At 43.2% G+C, this 22362-nt stretch overlaps 1 protein-coding gene across 1 annotated transcript in view; it reads right to left on the bottom strand.

Moving 5' to 3' along the window:
* Positions 1-16407, bottom strand: part of LOC115619176 (creatine kinase S-type, mitochondrial-like) — a 54014-nt gene extending 37607 nt beyond the window's left edge. Inside the window, exons 1-4 of the mRNA XM_030511223.1 lie at positions 16256-16407; positions 14591-14789; positions 11368-11463; positions 9787-10008 (exon numbers count right to left, since the gene is read on the bottom strand). Of these exons, the coding sequence (XP_030367083.1) occupies positions 9787-10008; positions 11368-11463; positions 14591-14789; positions 16256-16407 (669 nt within the window). The remainder of the gene's footprint in view (positions 1-9786; positions 10009-11367; positions 11464-14590; positions 14790-16255) is intronic.
* Positions 16408-22362: the final 5955 nt, after the last annotated feature.

The following is a 22362-nucleotide window of genomic DNA, read 5'->3' as shown; positions in this document are numbered from 1 at the left end:
GAAGCACCAATAGCTGATGGAGTCATCAGGTCCAGGAATTTAAAGACAATCTCACCCCTTCCATCATTTCAGCTGTAGAAAAACTCCTGACCCAGGAGTTCAAACAACTGAAAGATGATCTATCCAGCTCGCCATGTGTACCAACTTGCATCTCAGCTACTAATAGAAGGTGCCCTATTGCTTGAGAAGGAAGATATAGGAGGTACACACCATGGGCCACCCTATGGTTTTACCTGTGGGATCGTGGAGAAGACATGAGAAAGTGGAATGGAAAACCCACCTCACTTCTGGATGAACGGGTGCATGAATTGCAAAGGAAAAAAGCTGTCAATGATGATCCTCACAAGAAAGTTGCTGCTCCAGTCTCTGATGAGCAGCTTCCCAGATAGAGTGGAAGAGCCAATTTTACTCCAACTCCTGTGATAAGAAATTCTAATCCCTTTCTACAAGACCTAAGTGGAGACTCTTATGATCACTATTAGAGGGGCCCTGACTCCAGCCAGGTGGAGGAGAGGGACAATTGGGTTTACTGGACTGTGTGGATCAGATGGCCTGGCACATCAGTCCCACAGGAGTATAAGGCTCTAGTAGATACCAGTGCACAGTTGTCCTGGGTTCAGCTATAGCAGTCATTTTTCTCCTTCTTAGTAGCTGCTGCACTGATGTGTTTTTGACTTTTAGCCTGGGAACAATGCTGATAACACTAATGTTTTTAGTTGTTGCTAAGTAATGTTTACTCCGACCAAGGACTTTCTCAGTCTCATGCTCTGCCAGGGAGGAGGGGAAGCCGGGAGGAAGCAGAGACAGGACACCTCACCCAAACTAGCCAAAGGGGTATTCCATACCACAGCACGTCAGGCCCGGTATATAAACTGGAGGGAGTTACCTGGAAGGCCCAGATGACTGCACAGCTCGGGCTGGGTATTGGTCGGCGGGTGGTGAGCAATTGTATTCTCTCCCCTTGTTATTTCCCTTATCATTATTATTATTGGTGGTAGCAGTAGTAGTTTTTTATTATGCCTTAGTTACTGGACTGTTCCTATTTCAACCTGTGGGAGTTATATTCTTTTGATTCTCCTCCCCATCCCTCTGGGAGTGGGGGGAGGAAGAAGAAGGGGATTGAGCGAGCAGCTGTGTGGTTCTGAGTTACCAGCTTGGCTTAAACCATGATAACAGTGTACCCGGATGCCATCAAACTATCAAGGTGTGGAACCCATTTGTGTTTCTGGAGTGACAGGAAGATCCCAAGAGTTGATTGTACTGGAGGCTGAAATCAGCCTAAGTGGGAAGGAGTGGCAAAAGCACTGGTCCAGGGGCTCCATGCATCCTTGGCATAGACTGTCTCAGGAGAGGGTACTTCAAATGCCTAAAATGGTACCGATGGGCTTTGGTATAGCTGCCTTGGAGATGGAGGAAATCGAGCAGCTGTCCACCTTGCCTGATTTCTCAGAGTATCCTTCTGTTGTGGGGTTGCTGAAGGTCGAAGAAAAAAAAGTGCTAATCGCGACCACAACAGTACATCGGTGGCAATATTGCACCAACCGAGGCTCCCTGATTCTCATCCATAAGCTGATCCGCAGACTGGAGAGCCAAGGAGTGATCAGCAGGACCTGCCCACCCTTTAATAGCCACATATAGCCAGTGTGAAAGCAAATGGAGTGTGAAGACTAACAGTAGACTATCGTGGCCTGAACGAAGTCACACCACCATTGAGTGCTGCCGTACTGGACATGCTAGAACTTCAGTATGAACTGGAGTCAAAGGCAGCCAAGTGCCACAGTTGATATTGCCAATGCATTTTTCTCAATTCCTTTGGCAGCAGAGTGCAGGCCACAGGTCGCTTTTAAATGGAGAGGCGTTGAGCAGTCTTAGAAACGACTGCCCCAGGGGTGGAAACAAAGCAAGAGATTGATGACATTATCATGTAGGGTGATGAAATCCATCTGTGGGGCCTGAAGGAGCTGGAGAATGAAGTTGCTAAGCCACTGTCCATCATACTTGAAAAAACATAGCAGTCAGATGAAGTTCCCAACGATGGAAAAAGGCACATGAAATATAACCTCCATTTTCAAGAAGTGAAAAATGGAAGACCCAGGGAACTACAGACCACTCAGTCTCACCTCTGTGTCTAGCAAAATCTTGGAGCAGATTCTCCTGGAAAGCATGCTAAGGCACATGAAAAACAGTGAGGTGGTTGGCGATAGCCAACATGGCTTCACTAAGGGGAACTCCTGCCTGACCAATTTGGTGGCCCAGGCACAGCTACAGGTTGGGTGGAGAGGAGATTCAGAGCAGCCCTGTGGAGAAGGACTTGGGGGTGTTGGATGATGAGAAACTTAACATGAGTCGGCATTGTGCGCACTCAGCCCAGAAAGCCAACCATATCCTGGGCTACATCAAAAGAAGCGTGACCAGCAGGTCGAAGGAGGTGATACTGCCCCTCTACTGTGCTCTCGTGAGACCTCACTTGGAGTACTGCGTACAGTTCTGGTGTCCTCAACATAAAAAGGACATGGAGCTGTTGGAGCAAGTCCAGAGGAGGGCCATGAGGATGATAAGGGGGCTTGAGCACCTCCCATACAAAGACAGGATGAGAAAGTTGGGGCTGTTCAGCCTGGAGAAGAGAAGGCTGCGTGGACACCTCATAGCAGCCTTCCAATATCTGAAGGGGGCCTACAAGGATGCTGGGGAAGGACTCTTCATCAGGGACTGTAGAGATAGGACAAGGGGTAACGGGTTCAAACTTAAACAGGGGAAGTTTAGGTTAGATATAAGGAAGAAGTTCTTTACTGTGAAGGTGGTGAGGCACTGGAATGGGTTGCCCAAGGAAGTTGTGAATGCTCCATCCCTGGCAGTGTTCAAGGCCAGGTTGGATGGAGTCTTGGGTAACATGGTTTAGTGCGATGTTTCCCTGCCCATGGCAGGGGGGTTGGAACTAGATGATCTTAAGGTCCTTTCCAACCCTAACTATTCTATGATTCTATGATTCTATGATACAGCGGAAGAACTTTTTGAGAAACGGAGGGAAATAACCCAAATTCTTGTCAAGGCCAGTTTTGCCATAAAATGGAGTAAGGTCAAGGGACCTGCACAGGAGATTCAATTTTTGGGAAGAAAAGGGCAAGATGGACGTCACCAGATCCCCACGGATGTGATCAACAAGAGAACAGCAACGTCTCCACTAACTAATAAGACAGAAACACAAGCTTTCTTACGTGCTGGGAGGTTCTGCAGAATGCACATCCCAAATTTCAGCCTGATTGTAAGCACTCTCTATCACGTGACCCAGAAGAAGAATGATTTCAAATGGGGCCCTGAGCAACACCAAGCCTTGAAACAAATTAAACAAGAGATAGTTCATGCAGTAGCCCTTGGACCAGTCTGGACTGGGCCAGATGGGAAAAATGTGCTCTATACCGCAGACGGGGAGAATGGTCCTACCTGGAGCCTCTGGCAGAAAGCTCCAGAGGAGACTCGAGGTCGACCCCTTGGCTTTTGGAGTCAGGGATACAGATGATCCGAGGCCAGCTACACTCCCACTGAAAAAGAGATACTGGCAGCCTATGAAGGGGTTCAAGCTGCTTCAGAAGTGAAATCCCAGTGGTCCAGGAATTCTAGAAGTCATCATGGACTGGCCAGAGGGCAAAGATTTTGGAATGTCACCAGAGGAGAAGGTGATGCGTTCTGAAGAGGACTCACCATATAATGAACTGTCAGAGAGTGAAAAGCAATATGCCTTTTTTACTGATGGGTCTTGCCATATTGTGGGAAAGCGTTGGAGATGGAAGGAAGCTGTATGGAGTCCCCTATGACAAGTTGCAGAAAGTGCTGAAGGAGAGGGTGAAGTGAGTCAATTTGCAGAGATGAAAGCCATCCAGCTGGCCTTGGACATTGCTGAACGAGAAAAATGGCCAGTACTTTATCTCTCTACTGACTCATGGATGGTGGCAAATGCCCCATGGGCGTGGTTGCAGCAATGGAAGCAGAGTAACTGGCAACGCAGAGGTAAACCCATCTGGGCTGCTGCACTGTGGCAAGATATCACTGCCCGGGTGCAGAACCTGGTGGTGAAGTTACACCACATAGATGCTCATGTACCCAAGAGTCAGGCCGCTGAGGAACACCTGAACAACCAGCAAGTGTATAAAGCTGCTAAGATTGAAGTGGCTCAGATGGACTTGGATTGGCAATATAAGGGTGAATTATTTTTAGCCCGGTGGGCCCATGACACCTCAGGCCATCAAGGCAGAGATGCAACATATAGATGGGCTTGTGATCGAGGGGTGGACTTAACAATGGACACTATTGCCCAGGTTATAAATGAATGTGAAACGTGCTGCAATTAAGGAAGCCAAGCACTTAAAGCTCCTCTGGTATGGAGGACGATGGCTGAAGTACAAGTATGGGGAGGCCTGGCAGATTGACTATATCACACTCCCACCGACCCGTCAAGGAAAGTGCCATGTGCTTACCATGGTGGAAGCAACCACCGGCTGGCTGGAAACATGCGCTGTGCCCCACGCCACTGCCCGGAACACTATCCTGGGCCTTGAGAAACAAGTCTTGTGGCGACATGGCACCCCAGAGAGAATTGAGTCAGAAAATGGGACTCATTTCCGGAACAACCTTATAGACACTTGGGCCAAAGAGCACATCATCAAGTGGGTGTATCATCCCCTATCACGTACCACCCTATGGGAAAATCGAACGGTACAATGGGCTGTTAAAACCCACACTGAGAGCAATGGGTGGTGGGATTTTCAAACATTAGGATACACGTTTAACCAAAGCCACTTGGTCGGTCAACACTAGGGGATCTGCCAACAGGGCTGACCCAGCCTAATCAGAATTTTTATGTACTATATAGGGGGATAAATTTCCTGTGGTGCACATAAAGAATTTGCTGGGAAAGACAGTTTAGGTTCTTCCTGCTTCAGGTAAAGACAAACCCACTTGTGGGATTACTTTTGCTTAGGGACTCAGATATACTTGGTGGGTAATACGGGAAGATGGGGAAGTCCGATGTGTACCTCAAGGGGATTTAATTTTGGGGGAAAACAGCCAATGAACTCAATTATATGCCGTTGCCTGCTATATAACACTTCTATAGCCCATCAGCTAGATGCCCATCTCCACCACTCTGGGCTTTGAAAAGAAGATATGTGCTGCCATGATCATCAGCAGAGAATAAAGTCATGGGAAAAGCTGGCAGCACCAGCGGGAGTCTCCCAGAACTGTCCTCAGGTCACCATCGACTGACCCTGACTTCCCTGTGATCAGCACCCCAACAAAGAATGAACATCAATGAAACCAGTCGAGTTCGGCAGTGACCAGACGAGTTCAGCAGTGTCATCAGCAGCTAAGAATCCAACACTACACACCATCTATCCTGCCCTGAAAGACTGTTACAGGAGATGGAGCCTGACATGGACTGGGTGAACTCAGCAAACTTTATAGGTATGGTTCATGGGCTAAGGAATGATATCTGTCTCTGTGTGTGTATATATATATGAGGCAAAAAGCAATGGCATATTGAAAAATGTGGGATCTGAGCATGACGTGAATGGTATGGAATAAGGGGTGGATACTGTCCTGGGTTCAGCTGCAACAGTTCTTTTTCTCCTTCTTAGTAGCTAGTGCAGTACTGTGTTTTGGCTTTAGTCTGAGAACAGTGCTGATAACACACCGATGTTTTTAGTTGTTGCTAAGTAATGCTTACTCTGATCAAGGACTTTTCAGTCTCTCATGCTCTGCCAGTGAAGAGGGGCACAGGAAACTGGGAGGAAGCAGAGACAGGACACCTGACCCAAACTAGCCAAAGGGGTATTCCATACCACAGCACCTCATGCCCAGTATATAAACTGAGGTGAGTTACCTGGAAGGTCCAGATCGCTGCTCTGGTTGGGCTGGGTATCCGTCGGTGGGTGGTGAGCAATTTTATTGTGCATCACTTGTGTTTATTGTTCTCTTTTCCTTTTCCCCTTTTAGTTTCATATTCTCTCCCCTTGTTATTTCCCTTATCATTATTATTATTATTGGTAGTAGTAGTTTTGTATGGTACCTTAGTTATTGGACTGTTCTTATCTCAACCCATGGAATTTACATTCTTTCGATACTCCTCCCCATCCCCCGGGGAGTGGGGGGTTGGGAAGAAGGGGAGGAGTGAGGGAGCAGCTGCGGGGTCCTGAGTTACCAGCTGGGCTTAAACTATGACAGGTGGCAAAAGCCATATATATTTTATTTGACAGAGACCTCCCTTTATTGAACATAAATGATTTTTTTTATCTGCACAGTATGCATTTAGGCAAAATATAGACTCTGGACAATTTGCCATCATGCTAAAACTATTGTCAGGCCATTAACTGCTGGGTTTATGCTGTGATTATCTTCCTTAGCTACACAGAAAAGCATGTACACCAAAGAAAGCCAAAGATAAAAATAAATTAGAGTAAATGGAGATGGTGTCAGTATTGGATGCATCAAAGAGCTCCCACCTTCATCCAGGCAATACACCAACTCAGAGCCAGGCTGGCTGAAGAAGCACGTCATATCTGAAGCTGCAAGAGGAAAACAGTAAAGTTTGCCCAGCCGTGCCTAAGGGGGAGTCAGGCAGGAGCTTTTATCAATAGGGTAAATTGCTGTTAGCAGTAACAAAGAAGCAAGAAAGACAAAGAGGGGGGCCTGGGGTGATGTGACAGAAAAGGATCACAAAACCAAAAAAATGGGGCTTGAGTGGGTTCATCTCCAGCATTTGCATGTAAGCAAGGAAGTGTCTACAAGGCACTGTTATGGAGAAATCCTCTAAACTCTTTCTGGGAAATTAGCACGATGGAGTGCCTCTCTGAAGTGCCTGTACACTAATGCATGTGGCATGTGGAATAAACATAAGGAATTAGAGATCTGAGGAGAGTTGCAGGGCTATGATCCTGTTGGGATCACGGAGATGTGATGGAATGGCTACCAAGATGGGAGTGTTGCAATGGAGGGATACAGGCTCTTTAGGAAAGACGGTACGGGAAGACAAGGAGGGGGAGTTGCCTTTTATGTTAGAGAACAGCTGGAATGTATGGAGCTCTGCCTGCTATAGGCTGCCTGACCAGGAAGAACAAGTGGATGAGGCCTTCTACAGACAGCTAGGAGCAGCCTCATGCTTGCAGGCTCTCATCCTCCTGGGGGACTTTAACCACTTCAGCCACCCTGGGGGAAGGAAAGAGGAGGGTGAAAAGCAAGTTCACAATCCTGGACTTCAGGAGAGCAGACTTTGGCCTTTTCAAGTATCTGCTTGGAAGAGTCCCATGAGATAAGGCCCCAAGAGGGAAGAGGGGCCCAAGAAAGCTGGTTAATATTCAAAGATCACCTCCTCCAAGCTCAAGAGCAGTCCATCCCAACAAGCAGGAAGTCAGGCAAAGATCCCATGAGGCCTGCATAGATGAACAAGGAGCTCCTGGCAAATCTCAAACACAAAAAGGAAGCATAAAGAGGGTGGAAGCAGGGACAGGTAACCTGAGAGGAATATAGAGATACTACCTGAGCATGCAGAGATGCAGTTAGGAAAAGCCAAAGCCCACCTGGAGCTGAATCTGGGCAGGGATGTCAAAGGCAACAAGAAGAGCTTCTAGCAGTACATAAATGCAAAAAGGAAGGCTAGGGAAAATGTGGGCCTACTGCTGAATGGAGATGGGGACCTGGTGACACAGGACATGGAAAAGGCTGAAGTACTAAATGCCTCAGTCTTTACTAGGAAGACCGGCCTTTGGGAATCTCAGGCCCCAGAGACCAGGGGCAAAGGCTGGAGCAAGGAAGATGTACCCTTGATGGAAGAGGATCAGGTCACAGAATACTTAAGCAAACCAGGCATACATAAAGTCTATGGGCCCTTATGGTATGCACCCACTAGTACTGAGGGAACTGGGAGACATCATGGCAAGGCCATTCTCAATTATCTTTGAATGATCAAGGCAACTGGGAGAAGTGCCTGGGGACTGGAGAAAAAAAAATATCACTCCTATCTTCAGGAAGGGCAAGAAGTGAAATACAGGCCAGTCAGCCTCACCTCGATCCCTGGGAAGGTGATGGAGCAGCCAGTCCATCCAACCATTCCCAGGCACATGAAAGGCAAGAATGTGATTGGGAGTAGTCAGCATGGATTCATCAAGGGGTAGTCATGCTTGACCAACCTGATAACCTTCTATGATGAAATGACTGTCTCAGTAAACAAGGGGAGAGCAGTGGATATTGTCTACCTTGACTTCAGGAAAGCTTTCAGCACTGTCTCCCATAAGATCCTCATAAAGAAGCTGTTGAAGTACAGGCTGGATGAGCAGACAGTGAGGTGGGGTGAAAACTGTCTGAACTGCTGGGCACAGAGGGTGGTGATCAGGGGAACAAAGTCTAGTTGGAGGCCAATAAGTAGTGGTGTACTCCAGGGGTCAAAACTGGGTCCAGGCCTGTTCATCATCTTCATTAATGATCTGCATGATGGGGCAGAGTGTACCCTCAGCAAGTTTGAAGATGACATAAAACATGCTGTGAGCCACCCAGTCGGAAAGCAGCTTGACAGAAAAGAACCTGGTAGACACCAAGTTGAACACAAGTCAGCAATGTGCCCTTGCTGCAAAGAAGGCTATTGGTATCCTGGTCTGCATTAGGCAAAGCATTGCCACCTGGTCGAGGGAGGTGACCCTTCCCTTCTACTCAGCACTGGTGAGGCCACATCTGGAGTCCTGTGGCCAGTTCCTGAGCTCCCCCATACAAGAGCCTCCTTCTGTGGACAACTCCCTGTACCTATAGAGAGCTAGGAAGAGGTGTTAGCTCTTGATGGTCCTGCTTTGGGTAGGATTTCCAAGGTAATGGCTCTCTGGAACCTCCCTTTTGTTCCCATTTTACACAGGAGGCCTGTAGACTAAGGGAATGGTACTCTGAGTCAGCCCAGAATTAACAGCTATCTTTTTTTTTTTCTTGCAGAATTGCCCCCCCAACAGAGCTTCTAAGTTAAGAGCTCCTTTATTGTTAACACATGTAAATCTAAAAAGACTCCATAAGAGTAATTTTCATCTAAATATGGGGTATACACATAGCAAAATAGACTGTAGAAGAAAAGAAGGCAAGCAAGCAAGTCCTAACTTAACACCAGGGACTTTATCTCCACTCACCACAAAACTTAAGGAGAGATATAATTCTCCCCACTTTATTAATACGAGAAGATGAAGCTTCCTCTCTTTCACACACATACTCTCTCTTTTTTTCTTTCTTTTTTTCTAATGCTTTCAGACACTTCTATCTGCAATTAGCCATCCTTGCTGTAAGTTTCTTTAAGTTGCAATTGGATAGCCTTCCAGATTCTGGAGGGCCCTTTTGTCAGAGGAATTTCTGGGGATATAGCCTCTCTTTGATGAAATTGAGAATTGCTGAATTAAGAAAGGACTGACTAAAGATACGATTCCTTGCTTGTAGTAGAAATCCAGTTTTATCAGCAACTGTTTTTAAGGAACCCTAAACCAAAATACTTATGCTTGGACATTCATGTTCCCATGCTCCTGTATTTTATTTTCTGTCAAACTAGACTCTGAATTTATGAATAACATGATCTCTCTGTGTGTGTTGCATTGAGAATTTGGATCTTAGCCTGCACGCTTGTTACCCTCAATCTTAGAGATCCCAAATGTGTAGGCACCATTTGAACTAATTTCTGTAAATCAGTTTTGTTTTTACAGTTTTTTCTCTGAGTGTATATGTGGCTCTTATTCATGTGCAAAAGCCCTACACGTAACATGGAGTTATACTTACATCAATAAGCTGCTGCTGCTCCTTCTCAGACATATTGGTCAAACTATAGTACTTTCCAGAAAGATCTCCTTTCAGCCCAGCTAGAGCAGTGACCACAACATTTTCCACTTCTCTTCTCTCTGCCCTGGTACAAGCTGGAGGAAGGCTGAGGCCCCGGATGCTACGACCGGTACGTACACGCGATGAGAGGACATAGCGTTCATCAAATTGGCCATGGGAGATCTGAAGGAAGAATGTTTTTTAATTTACCCACAGTCCCCCATTTTGTATACTACCAATTAAAAAACTCATCATACAAAAATGAGCCCCCGTATGAACCCATCATATGAAAATTTCTGCCATGACCTCTTCTAGACATGACAGAATATTAGGAACCCTTCAGTGTTTCAGAATCTAAGGGTTTTTTAGGAACTCCAAAGTTCTTTTGCTGACTGAATGTGGCAAAGTAACCAGTTGATGCTTCCTAGCTCCAGCATGGAACATGAAAGGATCTGAGTGGCTTTCAGAAATATGGATATGAACATAGAAAGAAGGCCAGGTATGGAAGATCTTTTGAAAGAGGAAAGTCCAAGATGATGCTAATCTACACTGTTATTTAACTGCGAAGGAAATACTAAGCAATGGGTAAGATGTGATTGTGTGTGTGTGCGGAGGGTGTGGGAGGGGGAATGTTTTCACTCTGATCCTTAAATACATAATTATCTTTATATCACGAACGGACTCACAGTGCCATTAGGTAGAAGTCCAAATGCTTAGTACCAGCTGGAATTAATCCCTCTGTTAAGAACAAGGTCAGGATGCAACTAGCTTGCTGTTAGGGCCGAGTGCACCAAGGAGCTCTGCAGACCTCTTTCACCCTCTCTTCACTGGGTTTTAGCCAGCTCTGATATTGCACAGCTGTGTAACCGTGGATCCAACAACTTTGAAAAGAGCTGTTTGGAAAAGTTCTGAGAGAAGCTTCATTTGGGGTTTTTACACCTTGGTTTAAGCTACATTTAATCTAAGGCCCTCACCCTCAGTCCTTGCCTGAGTTACTTTGTAGGTATGCTTGTGTCTGGCCTTGTACCTTGTTAATCCTGACCTCAGACTTGCCTTGTCACTGTGGGCTTCTCTCTCAATCACTGGGCTGTTGGCCGAACGTGGTTACTGTAACTAGACTTGTTCTCTTCTTGCTTGGGTAATGTGGAACTGTACCCTCGGTGAACCCACTGTTCTGCCTGTCTGCTATCACTCTTGGCTCCTGGCTTGCTCCTCTTGTGCAGCCTCACACCTCTGGCACTTCTGCATGGCCATGTAGATGCTAGCCTGGTTTGTCCTTTGTCAGATGCTGAAAACCCCAGCAAACCTAAACTGTAAACTAACAGCCTTGCAAAAAGAAAGGACAGAACCAGGCCTCACTTCATTTAGACATACTCCCTGTGGGATGTGTTATTTCAGTCATTTGTGGCATCCCAGTTTCCTTAGCCAGTTTCTCATTTTCTATGGAGTTGGATCAGGGGAAAAAAAGTACTATTACATACACTATCATCATTGTAAGAAGCATTGAAACTTTATTTCCTGATTATTTTATTTAAATCCTACCTTGGATGCATCCAGGTCTGTGTGATGCTTCATTGTGCATGGATCATAGCCATTATGTCTCACTTTAATGACAGGGTCAAAAATCTCAGCAAATACCTATGGAGTCAAGAGAATCTACATTGAGTCTTCAGTATCATAGAAACACTTTAATGCACTAACTTCAGTCACAAGGGAAATCCCTTGGTACAGGCTCATGGATGGCAGCCATAAAGGAGACTTTGCTGACAGGGGTAAATATGAAGGGAAGGGTCACATGTGAGTTGTATCTTTGAAAAATTGTTCCCTGAAAAAATTATCTCTCAAGTTATGATCTATTTTCAATAGATCTTCTTTTATGTAGCAGAGAGTAACTGCCAGTAATTTGCCATGAATTTAAGTTGCTCTGAGTTTCTATTGTACCTCTTAGAAGCAGAACATGGAATTTCACCCTCTGTCTTCTAACAATAAACTGGGAAATTATTGCTGGTGGATTTCAGTCATTTTGACCTAAACAGTGCTCTGTAGTAGTTGCTCATCTTCACAAAAAAAATTTCACCTTACCTTACAGTTGCACCTTACTTTACCTAAAAGCTCATTCTAGTTACCACAGACAGGTACTGGATGTGTTGGCAACCAGATTAGATTTCAGGATTTATTAGCAACTAAAATCATAGAATCATAGAATGGTTAGGGTTGGAAAGGACCTTAAGATCATCTAGTTCCAACCCCCCTGTCATGGGCAGGGACGCCTCACACTAGACCATGTTGCCTAAGGCTCTGTCCAACCTTGCCTTGAACACTGCCAGGGATGGAGCATTTACCACTTCTTTGGGCAACCTGTTCCAGTGCCTCACCACCCTCACAGTAAAGAACTTCTTCCTTATATATAACCAGCTTCCCCAGTTTAAGTTTAAACCCATTACCCCTTGTCCTATTGCTACAGTCCCTGATGAAGAGCCCCTCTCCGGCATCCTTGTAGGCCCCCTTCAGATACTGGAAGGCTGCTATGAGGTATCCACACAGCCTTCTCCAGGCTGAACAGCCCCAACTTTCTCATCCTGTCTTTGTATGGGAGGTGCTCAAGCCCCCTTATCATCCTCATGGTCCTCCTCTGGACTTGCTCCAACAGCTCCATGTCTGTTTTATGTTGAGGACACCAGAACTGTACACAATACTCCAAGTGAGGTCTCACGAGAGCACAGTAGAGGGGCAGTATCACCTCCTTCGACCTGCTGGTCACGCTTCTTTTGATGCAGCCCAGGATATGGTTGGCTTTCTGGGCTGCGAGCGCACACTGCCAGCTCATGTTAAGTTTCTCATCATCCAACACCCCCAAGTCCTTCTCCACAGGGCTGCTCTGAATCTCTTCTCCACCCAACCTGTAGCTGTGCCTGGGATTGCCCTGACCCAGGTGTAGGACCTTGCACTTTGCTGAACTTCATGAGGTTGGCATTGGCCCACCTCATAAGTGTGTCAAGGTCCCTCTGGATGGCATCCCTTCCCTCCAGCGTATCAACCGAACCACACAGCTTGGTGTCGTCGGCAAACTTGCTGAGGGCGCACTCAATCCCACTGTCTATTTTGCCAACAAAGATGTTGAACAGGACCGGTCCCAACACCGATCCCTGAGGGAGACCACTTGTTACCCGTCTCCAGTTGGACATTGAGCCGCTGACCACAACTCTCTGCATGCGGCCATCCAGCCAATTCTTTATCCACTGAGTGGTCCGTCCATCAAATTGATGTCTCTCCAATTTAGAGACAAGGATGTCGTGCGGGACAGTGTTGAATGTTTTGCAGAAGTCCAGGTAGATGACGTCAACTGCTTTGCCTCTATCCATCAGTTCTGTAGCCCCATCGTAGAAGGCCACCAAATTGGTCAGACAGGAGTTCCCCTTAGTGAAGCCATGTTGGCTGTCACCAACCACCTCATTGTTTTTCATGTGCCTTAGCATGTTTTCCAGGAGAATCTGCTCCAAGATTTTGCCGGGCACAGAGGTGAGACTGACTGGTCTGTAGTTCCCTGGGTCTTCCATTTTCCCCTTCTTGAAAATGGGGGTTATATTTCCCTTTTTTCCATCATCGGGAACTTCATCTGACTGCCATGATTTTTCAAGTATGATGGACAGTGGCTTAGCAACTTCATTCGCCAGCTCCTTCAGGACCCGTGGATGGATTTCATCAGGTCCCATGGACTTGTGCACGTTCAGGTTCTTAAGATGGTCTCGAACCTGATCCTCTCCTACAGTGGGCCTAAGGTCTTCATTCTCACAGTCCCTGCATCTGCCTTCCAAGACTTGAGAGGCGTGGTCAGAGCACTTGATGGTGAAGACTGAAATACACATTCAATCCCCAGGCAGCTCATGTCCTCTTCTCAGGTTATATGAGAATACCTATGTCTTCACTGCTGTTGGATACTGTTGCTAATTAGAGCCATATAGCACAGGTATGTCAACACTGATCACGATGATCACAATCACGCCTTCATTCTGTTGAGTGGCAATAACTCTGTCAGATTTTTTCAAGGCAATCGCTATTTCTAAATAAGTAAAACAAATCACAGAAGCTGGTAGTTCCATAATACCAGATGTCTTCTTCCATCCTGAGCAGCCTAGCATTTGGGATACTATTAAGAGATTGTATAATAATAGATATTCTTGCATGATTGACTGAAGGAAGCAGACCACAGAAGTCAATAAAGATAAGGGTTTTCTTCTTTTTCTATTCTACTTGTTTCAGAATTACATAAACATGTCTATCCTAATACTGTCTTTGGCTTTTGTCATGGTCCAATAGATATGGTTTAAAGATGCCTGGCACTTCACAGAAGCCATTTTCTTTTCAGTTCTGCCTCAACTGTTTTATGATGTAATTTCCATATTACCTTTATTTTGCTGTGTCTCATTTTTTTCCCATAAACTATGTTTGGTAGTAGGAAAGAGCAGCTGTTGGAGGTAAATAGAGTATTTCTCCCAAGCAGCTATATTTTATTAACTTTGACTGCAGTAGAGAGGGCTCCTTTAGCAATGCCTCATATTCACTGCATTTCCTAATGTAGAACAGCATTCAAATCCTTATAAAGAGTAGGGAAACTACTGTCTTTATGCACATGGCCTGCCCCTTATATATACAATTTCTCTTAGAAGTGCATATTCTACTAAGAATCTGTGTTCATATAATGAGCTCTTGTGAAATATACCATACAAACTGAACCAAATATGATAGCATTGTGAAAATATTTTACCTCATAGGATTCTTCATCACCTGCAACCATGCCCACAGTTTTAATGAAAGGATGGCCGGGATTGTCAACTCCGGTTTGGATACACTGGTCTAGAGTGTAGCCATTGGGAGTCATCTTGTCTCTTAGCCGAGTATAAATTGCTGGTGTGAGGCATTCAGCCATGCAGTTGTTATGTTTGCGGAGATCAGGATAGTCTGCACTGAAGAGAAAAAAATCACAAGCACTTAATGCGATATCTTTAAATAGTAATCCTTGCTAGTTTAAGAAATTACTTAAACAACGAGGAGATATGGAGTTGAATAAAAATAATTAGTTCATGGTTTATACATGTATTGGGTTTATGCAGCAAGGTGGGGGGCTTCTGTGAGAAGAGATTAGGGCTGCCCCCATGTCAGACAGAGACAATTTCAGCTGGCTCCAATATGGACCCACTGATGGCCAAAGCTGAGCCAATCAGCTGGTGGCATCTCTGTGATTGATAACATATTTAAGAAAGGGTAAAAATCACTGCATAGCAGTTGTGAGAGAAACAAGTGAGAAAAATGATCTTGCAGACACTAAGGTCAGGGAAGAAGGAAGGGGAGGAGGCACTCTAAGGTGCTGGAGCAGAGATACCCTTGTAGCCCATGGAGGACCCTATGCCAGAGGACGTGGATGTTCCCTGAAGGAAGCTGCAGCCCATGGTGAGCCTATGCTAGAGCAGGCTCCTGGCAGAACTGTTGCCTGTGGAGGACCCATGCAGGAGCAGTCTTTTCCTGAAGGAAAAGACCCATGCTGGAGCAACTGGGAATCTAATTATTTTACAATATTTGGTGTTGTTTTAATGCTTTTATTTACAAAAAGCTGTACAGTATAACAAACCAGAGAAAATGAAGACATTATGCTATAGTAAAGCATTTTTGCTACTCAGATCACATTTACTTTGTTTCGATAACACTTTGCTTTATGCACAACCCCATTATTTTAATAAGAATTTGTTTGAACTAAGATACTATTTGCCACATAAAAAAAAAAACAACCTGTCAAAGCCTGGTCCTTTTTGTGTGTGTGCGTTTGGTTTGGGTTTGGGGTTTTTTTGGGTTGGTTTTTTGGGGTTTTTTGTCACATATATGACCAGCAAAGTCAACTTACATATCTGTAGTTAGTTTCTAATCAGCAACCAACTAGTTTTTAAACAGAATTAAGAATATTTCAAGTATACCAGTTATATAAGAGATTTCTTTACTACTAGCATAATTAAAATACTTTCATGGTTCCTAATAGTCTATACAATCAATCAGACAGTCCAATAGGTGCTGAAAGCATTCAGGAGCTGACAAGATAAAATAAAGACTAATTTGGTGCTTTGCCTAAAATGGAACTATTTTTCAGGCTTGTCATTGGCAATGTTTTTGTGAGTGTGTTGATAGGATCTCGCATCCCTTTTGTTTGGTCTTGAAGGCCATTGTCAGTGCTATCTAAAACTGGGGTTATTAATAAAGGATGCTGGGTTTTAGGTTGTCAGTCAACAGCCCATATGCACACACATAGATGGTATGTTTGTGTTAGGGAGTAAGTACTCTGCAGCTTCTATGGGGATCTTTCTCCCCCAAAGAGTTAAACACTATGCCTAGCCCAATTAACTGGGCCCTATGCTCAGCTGACTACTTAACCCAAAGTGCTTACCTCGGAGGGAAGAGTTTTCGTTTTTCTTGAACAACAGCCTTAACACTTTGCTTATTGAGGAGGTACCCACTGGTTAGGACCCCTGTGCCTGCTGCTGCAAAGAGTGCAGCAGTTGCACGGCCAGCCAGGAGACGACAAAATGCTCTAGCCATTTGTCTTGGAAAGATACAATTTCTAGAAGAGAACACAACCTAAAATCAACCCATAAGACCTCATACAATGCAAATGAAAAATAATCACTCACTTTTAACTGCAGTCAAATAAAAGAAGCAATTAATTTTTATTATTGGTTTGCATTGAAACAGTGTATTAAGAAAAATGGTTAGCATTTACTGTATTTCTATATACGTACATTTAGTAGACTTGGAAATTGATTTCTAGTGCTGTATTGAGCAAAAAATTCTAAACCAAACACCCAGAATATTTTAATTGTTTTAATGATTTAGGGACATAATTGAATACTTTAGCTTGCTTCATAGTAACAATGCATTACAGAGAGACATCTTTCCACTGGCCAAAAAGGTACAATATCAGAGTAAGAAACAGCAGGGTATGACATTAAGTAGGTCATTCCTTTCAGTGCTATCACCTACAGAAACTCATGCACCTTTTCCATGCTAGCCTGACCTGTTAAACACTTTGCGGGGTTTTTGGGGTTTTTTTTTTCCTTATAAATTTGAAGTAGGCCAGAACTCATCAACCTGAAAAAGAGACAGTTTGGAAGAGGGATATGGTAGGGACCTAAAAATCCTGAGTGGCATGGGGAACATGGAGAGAGATCAACTAACTCTTCACTACCTTTTCCAATATAAGAATACAATTCATCAAATGCAACTAATGGGAGCAACGTTCAAAACACAAAGGCAGGTGAATATTTACACAATCTGTCATAGATCTATGGAACTTCTTGTCTGGCATAGTAGAACCACGCAGCTGCTTGCTCGCTCCCCCCCCCCTTCTTCCCCAGATTTTTTTTACACAGGAGGCCCATACACTAAGGGAATGATATCTGGTTTTATATCAATTACAGGAAAGGGGAGTGGTGATTAGTCAGGATGTATTGGATAGTGTAGGACCTGAGCATGATGTAAATGGTATGGAATAAGGTGTAGAGGTTGTACTGTATGTGGCTGGAATGGAGTTAACATTCTTCATAGCAGCTTTGCATCACTTCTATTGTTTTCTTCCTCTTTCCTTCACTTATTAGACTTTATCTCAATTAATGAATTTTCTCACTTTTTGTCTTCCTATCCTTTTCCCCGTCTCAGTGGGCCAGGAGAATGAGTGAGCAGCTATGTGGTGCTTAGCTGCTGGCCAGGGTCAACTGTCACACTACTTAAAAAATGTTTCTTTGCTATTTGGTTTATAATGATGTCAGTCTTTGTAGAAATTAGTTCTTTCCATGCATCACAAGCTACATACATATTCATAAGATCATAGAATGGTTAGGGTTGGAAAGGACCTTAAGATCATCTAGTTCCAACCTCCCTGTCATGGGCAGGGACACCTCACACTGGACCAGGTTCCTCATGGCCCTGTCCAACCTTGCCTTGAACACTGCCAGGGATGGAGCATTCACCACTTCTTTGGGCAACCTGTTCCAGTGCCTTGCCACCCTCAGAGTAAAGAACTTCTTCCTTATATGTGGACTTTATTTTGGAAACATATAGGACTGAATTAGTTTCATCTTAACTAGCCATGATTTTTAGTTCTTTAAACATTTCTTCTTTAGTTGTCTGAGGCCTAATTTCTGTGATATTGTACACAATACTTTTTTGAAGTATAAAGCTTAGTAATTTTTTTATATGTATTTGAGGGACACTTTTAGGATTCAGAGTAAGAGACCACAACTATATGTCACTCAGCTGATACTCCCATATGAATAAGACTGTTTTTCCAAAGCATTATAAAAAACTTCTTCCTTTATTAATTGCATGATGTCAGGGATTTCAGTTCCTAACTCATTTTGCACTCCGTATTAGAAATATTCAGGGAAGTGATCTAAAATGAACCATTTCAGTGTAAGACTGTTGAATCTAGAGCACTGTATATATTCTATATGCAGATCAGCAAAAGTTAACACATCAGGAAACAACAATCCAAAGTGAATAAATGAGAACTGGTATTTCACAGTGTGGAAATATAAATTGGAACACTAACTGAGATACACAGATTAAGACAGTACTGATGTTATTGTGAGTTTATGAAAAGAATAGCAGACAAAGAATACCACCTAGAGAAAAGCAGCATCTTCTCAAATACTATAACATGTCACAGAAATACATAAATACCCTTTGTGCACTGCTATACCTGTCTATGCTGCATCTGGGAGGTTGCACTTGCATTTACTGCACATGGCATCATGTTGGGTTTGGCTCACCAACTCTCCAGTGCATGTGGCTTCCAATGGTTACTGGTCATAATGTGATGGCCTTATTCAACTCATTAATCTCCTGCTTTTCCTTACCACTGCCAGGAGTGATTGGCCCATACCCCACACAGTTGTGCTGTTATCAGCCAGCACCTATACTATTTCTGTCTTTCTTTCCATTACAGATGGCATGGCCTTGGATACAAGCTTCATCAGTACCCACAATTGTGTATCCATTAATTGCTGATGGTGCAGTCTAAGATATACATGTATCAGCTAGTATTCAACATCTGGTGGTTATCCTGTGGGTAAGGTGGAGGGATTTTTCTTGTTAGCTAAGCGTGCTGCAAGACATTTTGATGACTCCCAAGATTTGAATCTAACTTACAGCTTTACAAAATGCTTGAACAACTAGCCTTACACATTTTGCCTTTATCATTCTACTCACAATTTGGATGCTGGATTTGCCTCATGATAACTAGTTAAGATATCATTTGTATCCCTCCAGGATTACACATTCCTTTGGCTCAAGGGCAGAGCCTGGAGTACAGCTCAATAGTTCTGAGAGTGGAATTTGTCACTGGCAATAAATCCTTTAAAGTTTTATTTCCAAGGCCATTTGTACTGTAACATGAAGAAAGCAAAAATGCTGTTCTACAGAAGTGAAGAAATATAGAACAGTTGGCTCAGAAACAGCTGCTATGTATTTTCCATGCAACAGGTTTACTCCTATAGTGAACAATTTTGATTAATTCCTTACAAGCCATCTTGTGGATCAAGTCAATAGGGAGTCATCACTTCATGTGTGAAGTGATTAATTGTGAGGGGAATAAATGCTACATTGACTTAAAGTAATAGTCACTAAGCCATGCAACATATAGCATTGTGTCTGCAAAACCAAGTTTTCTTCATAGCTGAACACAATTATTCCTAATCTCCCACCAGTTCAGCACTATAAAGGGTAAGCAAATTCAAAGCCAATTTGGAATTTCCTTTTATAGAGCAATATTCAATAATATCTATGGCTTTCCAGTGAATCAGGAAAAACAATCTGAAAGGTCATGAACTTGGAGGTCATAGGTCTTTTCTCTCCCCAAAATTTGCTCAGCTACCTGTAACCAGACTTTAGAACATTAGCGTTCTGACAGGAGTGTATTGTTTTTTGAATTCCATTTTAATATATATACATGTACATATACATCATACCATTCATAGAATGCAAAGACAAAGCCAGCTGCAAGATTCAGTAGAAGTCACTGCAGCAATTATGGTGCTGGCTGAGAAACAGCCCAAAGTATTCCAAATATCATTTAAGGTGGAGCTGCTGTTAATAGCCACAATCTAAATCCTAGGATATAAATAAATAAATAAAAGCTGCTTTTAGGGCATTAGACCAGTTTTCTCTCTTCGCAATGCATCTAGATGACAGCCTCTGTTAAAGGCCAATGTAGGCTCCAACAGAAATACAATTTTTATAGATCAAGTCCCTCACCAACACTAAAAAGATACCTTTTTTAAACTAATAACTTATGAAAATTCTCTTGAACCAAGACATATCAAAACTCCTCTTGCCATTCTGACCAGAGATTGCATAGAATTCTTCAGGACATTAGATTCACAGCTACAACCTTGTTCAGACTATTTCAGCAGTGTCATATTGCACACACTGATCCTGTGATCTGCATGCAAGTGAAACCATTCCATCCATTTCAGAGACTGAATCATCATAAATGCACAAAGCACCTCTTTACCCTTTAAAGAACTTGCAATCTTTACTAGTACTTTTAATATAAACAAAATCTTTTGCAATTAAGCCTTTACTCTCTTGAACTTCTTTTAAAAAGAAAGTTGCCAGCTCTGTTTTCTTAGGTGGATATTCTTGTATTTCAATGTAAATATTGATTATACTTTATTTTATACTAGGCAGCACATGTGCTTTTAGCCAAGGATGGAAAGAAGGTACAAGGGTTACAGACTGAACAGTGACATTTCTAGAAATAGAACTAGATTAAATATTTTAATCATGTCATGGGTGATATGAAGTTCCATACCATGTGATTCTGAGTGACATTTTAGAGGAATGGCAGAGTCATAGCTAAAGTTCACACAGACACATAAACACTGATAACATATATGCACATTTTAAACTGTTAAGTTGTCTAATGGTGATACTGTACTGAGCAGAACCTTCCACGTGGTAGCTCTTGATTTGCTATATCACCCTACAAGGTCAGAGGATAAGATCTAGATTAAAAAATTAAATCTCATTGGTGGGTCTTTTTTTCAGTTTCTCATAGCTCAGCCTGAGCAAGACCTGAACTTTTCCTACTGATCTCTGTTTAAGATAAAAATCTCCAGAGTGCAGAAATAATGTTAGTGTAGACATCATTCTAATCATGTCTTAATCATAGCATGGAATGTCTCTAGGAAAAATAAACTAAAATTCAGTTTCTTTTCTCCTCATAATTCCAGAGGTCAGTGAACATGTATAAAAATCTAATCCTCTTCTTAAAAAAATAAAACAGAAAATGCCAAACTCCTTGTTATGGAAGGAGGAGATATGGAAAAGACTGTGAGTCTTAATAGGTCAAACAATTACCCTTTAGTCACAACACCGTTTTTTATTTCTACCAGCTAAAGATCTGGTCCATTAGATTTGACCTGGTGAGATTTAGAATCCCAAATTCTCTTACTCAAGCCAGTCAAAAGTTTTAGGAGTGCTTGCCCTTTTGAATCAGTCAACCACTATTTTACAATATGAAAAACTCATCTCCACAGTGCAGAGAGCTACAAACTCTCTAACTCTCAAATAGCTTCCCAAATTAAAGATGGTTTCTCTGAACTGTTATTACATGTCTGCAAAGGAACTTATTTTCCCCTTATTTAAACTGTTACTTAAAGGTTGACATTTGAAGCAGCTGCACAGTGGGATGACACATTTTCCTGCACCAAGTAGTTATGCAAATCAATAAATTATAACCAAGTTACATCACATCCTGTGGTGCTTTGAATTAATTTTTAATAAGCCTTGTATTTGAAATGCCACCATTTGAGTTACCTCAAATAAGATAAGCAATAAAGTTAGTTAAACTGACCTTGAAGCTGAAGGTAGACACGTCCTGCTACCTGCAGTGAGCCTAGAGTGTAATGACAAGTTGGTGTGCTCACAGGATTCCAGGTAATATGAGAGGGGGGAAAGAGGAGAGGGAAAGGAAAATAATTGCTGCAGTGGCCAATCCTATTTCACTCAGTTATGTCATTGACATTTGCTCACACAAGGGTGCCCTTGAGGACTTAAGTAGGATGTGGCAAAAGGGGGCCATTTAACAGCTGAGTGATAGCAGCATCATATTTCAAACACCTCTCAAGGGGAAAAAGATTACATCAGCAAATGAATGGCCAGATGCTTAACTGCAATGAGATGCCTCTCCACTGCTTCACCCCAAGGGCCCATTTGGTAACAGCCAAAGGTCACTAGCAGCTTCTGTGTTGGTTTGCCTTGCCTGCCTGAACTACTCCTTAGATACACATAAGAGCAGGAGAAATCTACGTGTACTCACCCCAAATGGAAGCTGGTCAGAGCAGGAAACTGGACCCAAGTTGTCAGGAGAATGAGATGGGATCACAGTGGGCCTATATGGGTTTTTTTTCTTTTTAATTCACTACATGAATTTTTGACAGACTTCTGGCAGTGAAGTCCAGAAACATGAAATGTAAAATGTGCTGATAGAAAATG

The sequence above is a fragment of the Strigops habroptila genome, chromosome W (genome assembly GCF_004027225.2).
Source record: "Strigops habroptila isolate Jane chromosome W, bStrHab1.2.pri, whole genome shotgun sequence".
NCBI classification, from domain to species: Eukaryota; Metazoa; Chordata; class Aves; order Psittaciformes; family Psittacidae; genus Strigops; species Strigops habroptila.
The sequence above is the reverse complement of the archived record's forward strand: the minus strand, read 5'-3'. Positions and strand labels throughout refer to the sequence as shown.